The 6,000-nt window shown below is 44.8% G+C and overlaps 1 protein-coding gene across 2 annotated transcripts in view; it reads left to right on the top strand.

The window, feature by feature from the left end:
• The window catches only part of GSK3B (glycogen synthase kinase 3 beta), a 126,348-nt gene that overhangs the window by 38,165 nt on the left and 82,183 nt on the right, over window positions 1–6,000 (top strand). For both annotated transcript variants that reach the window (XM_015409959.1, XM_015409956.1), the window contains exon 2: window positions 5,179–5,372. In XM_015409959.1, the coding sequence (XP_015265445.1) occupies window positions 5,179–5,372 (194 nt within the window). The remainder of the gene's footprint in view (window positions 1–5,178; window positions 5,373–6,000) is intronic.

The raw sequence follows: 6,000 nt of genomic DNA, 5'->3' as shown, positions 1-6,000 counted from the left end.
CAGGGAAGGGTGCAACCAAAAAAGGGGGAGAAAAATACACCCCTACACAAGAAGAGTAACCAAAGAGGTTGGAACAATGAAAGAGATTAAAATGTAACAAGAACATAGTAAAAAGTAAAGGTAAAGGTTCCCTTACTCGAAAGCCAGTTGAGTCCGACTCTAGGGTTGTGGTGCTCATCTCCGTTTCAAAGCCGAAGAGCCAGCGCTGTCCGAAGACGTTTCCGTGGTCATGTGGCCGGCATGACTAAACAACAAGATGCATGGAACGCTGTTTACCTTCCCACCGAAGTGGTACCTATTTATCTACTTGCAATTTCTTGCTTTCAAACTGCCCGGTTGGCAGGAGCTGGAACTAGAGACGGGAGCTCACTCCGTCATGCGGCAACTTGGGTCTTGAACTGCTGAACTACTGACCTTCCACAGCCTGCAGTTCAGCGTCTTAACCACTTTAGCCACCGCAGCTCCTTAATCCTTACATCGGTATTTAATTTAATAATGCATATAGAAATGCTAAAATATGATTAAAAACAACAATCTATGGTTCAGCATATAAGTACCTAATCCCAGTATCAAGACAAGTCTCATTTTACAAAAATACAGGTTAAAAGTACATATTGTCTACATATGCATGAACCACACTCATTTCAGCTGATGGCCTTCCTCAGTGGTACAAATCAAACCGAGCACTCCATTAACTTAATTAAATATAAAAAACCGACGGTACAAAGAATAGACCTTACGCTAAGATGCTCACTCATGGAGTAAGAAGGGTCAAATTTTCTTGTAATCCAGCACGGGGAATTTGTCAAAATGCAGAATATGTCCTTTGTCCATGGATCTTATTAGGTCAGGTCACCCATGCTCAAAACTCCAAGAGAGCGCTCAGGAACAAGTTGCCCACCATGATGCAACCATGACCGACATTCCTCCTAAATCAACTCCAGAGTTCTGAATGCAGGAATAAGGGTTTTGGTTCTTGCCACACACAAGCGCCTCTTTCCTCTGTAGCATTTGTACAGGAATGGGATGGGAGGGACCTCCTCCTCAGGGACTCAGAGGGAACCAAAGAAGCAGCAACATTTAGAAAAGCGTGTCTGGTCCAGCCCCCTTTCCTGTGCCAGACAAAGTGACCTCAGCGGTAGGTGGAAGGACTAGAAGTGGAATGGAAAGAGAGTGTCAGGCTAGGATCCGGGAGACCCAGGTCTGAATTCCTCCTCTTCTGTGGAAGCCTGCTGGGCGACCTTGGGCCAGTCACATACTCCTAGTAAAGGCGCTAAAGGTTTCCCTTGCTCAAAAGCCAGTCGAATCCGACTCTAGGAGGCAGTGCTCATCTCCGTTTCCAAGCCAAAGAGCCAGTGCTGTTCGAAGACGTTTCCATGGTCCATGGCTGGCATGACTAGACGCCAAGGCACATGGAACGCTGTTACCTTCCCACTGAAGTGGTACCTATTTACTTGCAGTTTCTTGCTTTCAAACTGCTAGGTTGGCAGGAGTTGGGGCCAGAGACGGGAGCTCCCGCCGTCACACAGCACTCGAGTCTCGAACTGCCGAGCTACCGAACTTCCGGTCTGCAGTTCGGCGTCTTAACCTCTGAGCCACTGCTTCCCTACCCTATCTCACAGGGTCGTTGTGAGGATAAAATGGAGGAGAGAAGAACAGTGTCAGCCGTCTGGAGAGAAAGGCAAGGGATAAATGAAGTAAGCAGTACATTGGAAGGGAATCAAAACTGTCAGCTTCCATCCTATTTGGAATTTAGACCATAACTGTAGTCGTTAACACAGACTGTAGTTCAAAATATAGAAATGTTAAGTGGTCCAGATCTTAGTACCTTATTTAATGTAAGGATAGCAAAGTAATATGACATCAGGAATCTTGAGATAACAAAGCAAAGAATAAATGTTCGTAGTCACTCCTGCAGATTCACAGCTGGATTTGAGTCCAGTGGCAACTTCGAGACCCACAAGAGTTTCAGGGTATAAGTTTTCTAGAGTCAAAGCTCCCTTCATCAGAAACAGTAGAACAGAGGGACCTTTGACTCTCAAAAGCTTATACCTTGAAACTCCTGTGGGTCTTTAGAGTCATACTGGCTTCAAATCTACCTGTTCTGCTGCAGGGACCAACAGGGCTACGTTCTGAAGCTAGCCTTCAAATTTAGTATCAGATGCGCAACAAAGTAAGCCAAGAAGTCTTTATAAAAAAAAAAAAGTAAGCCAAGAAGTCTGACCATTTGCAGATGAACACCCCAAACCTTTTAGAGAAATAGAAGAGCCACCTCACAGGAAACCTGAAAAAGAGATTGTTTTGTGTTTTCTGCAGAGAAGGCCCACTTCCTTGATAAGCCAGGGACGGGATTTCAAGACAGTTCATGGTTACATGACAGGACATCAGAAGGCCATCAGAATGAAATCTGATTATCCAGGCATTAACAACTAGGGCAATGAGGTCTGTATCACTAGGAAATGGGTAGGGCACACCCAGGGAAAGCTGTTTTAAATGATGAAGCGTGAACCGTGTATGAGACTAGTAGGTCTCATTTTGTCTGCTCCTGTGTTTGTAATGCAGCCAATGTAGAGAAGTGCCATAGTGTCATTGTTCCTTGTGTGCAATACTGCAAGGAGACCTCAGACAGGTTGCATACAGATCTTTAGAGTTTGGGGATGCCGCCTAGGAGTTTCAGCAACAATCTCCTGTACTGTAGAGGATTGCAGCTGCACTTTTCCCTGCTGCCCTCGTAGCACTGTTTGGCTGAATGTAATGTCAGATCCCAAAATCACAAATAGCTGAGAAAGGTAATACCAAGAGTGAACCAGAGCTTGCTTAGGCCTGGCCTAAAAGTACATCAGAATGAGATGATCACGAGATGGCAGAATAGAATGGACTCAAGACCTCAGGGGAAAGATAATGGTTCAGAAGTTCCCCATCACAAACCATTCTCTGAAAGAAGAAAAACAGAACCTCCCCCCCCCAATCTGCTTTTTTAAAAAAAATCTGCACAGAATCTTTTTCACCTGGGGGAGCATTAAAACAAGACTTCCCCCCTCTTGCAGTCTGAAGTGGTATGCCCATTCTACCACCTGCGCAGGTGGACCAGCCCGAAGGTCAAAAATAAGAAGTGCGTTTTCGGTTCCTGAAGCCTTTGCGGTCTGCTTCTTGGAGGTTTATTATTAGCAAAGCAAGTTGTTCAAGAACCCCCATTTTCCGATTTTAGTTTTGCTGCCTCGTCACAGCGTACTTATGGCAACGCCGCAGGATTTTCAAAGCAAGAGACGTTCAGAGGAGGTTTGCCATTGCCCACCTCTGCCTAGGGACACTGGACTTCCTTGGTGGTCTGGGGGTGGGGGGTAAATCAAAGAGACTGGAACGATGAAAAAGTGATTAAAATATAGCTTTTAACTACTTACGCGTCTTGGCTCTAATTGGCCCTTCTTGGCAACACCCTCCTCACTTGGCAACACCTATATGTAATGGTTGGTGACTTCTGTTTCTGAAGAAGCATATGTGCACATGAAAGCGTATACCCAGACTAAAACTTTGCTGGTCTCAAAGGTGCCAACAGACTCAAACATTGTTCAGTTTGGAGATATGTACCCCATGCTCTGAGATCTGTTCTCCCTCTTTCTGGCAATCATCCTTAAAAGTCCCGCCTCTCCTCCAGGGCTCTGGCCCAATCTTTGTGATGTAGGCCTTACTGTCAGCCAATCGGAGCCCATGGAACTCCAGTGGATGGGAGGGGGGGGGTTGAGCCAGCCTCAGCCATAAGAAGGAGGCGAAGAAGAAACGTTTTTCATTTGGGAGGGGGATTCTATGTGGCTTTTGTGGTTAGGGTTTGGGGGGTCGGCTGAAGGAAGAAAGCTTATTTTAGTTGTACAAATAAGCATCCTGTTCAGGGTTCATCATTCCTAACCTGGTGTGTGGGGGCTCTGTGAGAGAAAAGAGCCACCTTGAACCTGCTGAGGTGACCCCTCCAGAGGAAGGGGAATCAGATCTCCCCTCAGGGGGCTATTTCCTCTATTTGAGAGCCAGCTTTACTTTATATATCTGAGTTGTCCACACATCATATTTACCTTATTAAACACTTTATTTTCTGTGGAATAAACCTTTGCTGTTCATCTCCCTCTGTGTCTTGTCTGTCAGGTCAAAAAATCTGAGAAGCAGGGGTCTCTGAAATACAGCCTTAGTCTAGCAGGGTCGTAAATAAGAGACCTTTAAGGAATCCATACTTTATCTTAAAGCTTTTGTACCCCTTTTTATTTGATTGTGGGCAGTTGGGGTATAAAGAATCTGTAGGAGAGGTCAGAGTGGGTCAGTCCGAAAGCAGTTTCCTCAGAGGTTCCCCCCCCCCAATAGTTGCCACACCTTCTGCTTTCTTTTCCCTTCCAACTGAAGCTCAGGGTTCCATTCCTCCTGGAAGCTGAGTCCTCATCTGGTCATTGGGGAAGAGGGCTTCCCATTGTAATTTATGAAGTAATCATTTCCTGCATTGCTGGGTAAATCCCCCCAAATACGTTGCAACCAGAGTTCCCTCTAAGCTGCGGTAGTATGAGCTAGCTCACAGTGTTTTAGCCTCCGGCTCACACATTTTTGTCTTAGCTCAGGAAGGAGGGCTCGAGAGCAAACTAATCGGTCGCTCACAACTTTAATGCCAGTAGCTGGCAAAGTAGAATTTTTGCTCACAAGACTCTACAACTTAGAGGGAGCATTGGTTGCAACTCCTACCTTGTTAGTTTGAGCAACCCTGTTTTGCCGCTCTGCAGTTTGCTGTTAAAAGGAAATCAGTGATGTGGAAGTTTCCCCTTTCCCCAGTAAGCACAATAGTGTGACGGCCGATTAGCTCTGGGGTGGGTGGTTCGCTTGCCTCTGAACCAAAGCCGTCAAGCATTATACCACAGATGCCCTGACTGCTGAGCGTTGAGTCTGTGTGAACAGGAAACTTGAACTAGATGGATGCGTGGGGGTATTCTGCCTCTTCTTCCTGCATGAAGGGAGAATTGGACTGAGGATTGTGCAACTTGGGACACGTGTCCCTGGCACAAATCGAAAACTATTGCTGGGGACTTGTGAGCTCAGAGTGCCTCCCCTCTGAGAAGAACTGACACAGTGGTTTGGTCTTTCATATCGCTCTCCTCTGACATAAATTCACCTGTATTAACCGTCTTGCTTCATTTTTGATGTTTCCAGGAGATAAAGATGGCAGCAAAGTGACCACAGTGGTAGCAACTCCCGGACAAGGTCCAGACAGGCCTCAAGAAGTTAGTTACACAGACACCAAGGTGATTGGAAATGGTTCTTTTGGTGTCGTATATCAAGCCAAACTCTGCGATTCAGGGGAGCTGGTTGCCATTAAGAAAGTTCTGCAGGACAAGAGATTTAAGGTGAGAGATCTTGTTAAATTTTTGGAAAGTCGTGATAGTCTTGATAATTTATTTGTTCATTGGCTTCTGCCCTCTTGACATTAGTTGTTGTTGATTTATTTTTCACTAGATTTTATTTATTTATAAAAGAGACACTGGAGGCAGTGTCCGGCAGGGCTTTTTTATATAACTTTTGGTGTCATGTATGTGTGTGTATACACACACACACATATATGCATGCACCGTACTGTCTGCATTGATATTCCATTGTGATTTGTATAAAATGTAATTGGTATAAAATGAGTAGGAAGAAAGTCCTGATTTGAATACAGAATGCATGGTGGTGAGTCACTAAGTGGGGGAAAAATAAGTGTTACTTCTTTATCATCAAGTCTATGAAGAAGGAATTACCTTCATTCCGCTTTTCAAGAAATCTCAAGTAATTCAGAGAGAGACGGGAGGATTTGCATAAGGGCTTTGCCGACAGGTCAATGGTTTAAAAATCTTTTATTTTAAGTTGCCAACAGAAGAGTGATTTAAATGAAGTTTCTCCTTTGTATGTTGGGTATCTCCTATGCCAAACTACTTGCACTAGTACTTGCTTTATATAACCATAAAAGCATACTAATTTGCATCTAAGTACAGCCTT

The sequence above is a fragment of the Gekko japonicus genome, unplaced genomic scaffold (genome assembly GCF_001447785.1).
Source record: "Gekko japonicus isolate JY-2015 unplaced genomic scaffold, Gekko_japonicus_V1.1 scaffold170, whole genome shotgun sequence".
NCBI lineage: Eukaryota > Metazoa > Chordata > Lepidosauria > Squamata > Gekkonidae > Gekko > Gekko japonicus.
The sequence above is the reverse complement of the archived record's forward strand: the minus strand, read 5'-3'. Positions and strand labels throughout refer to the sequence as shown.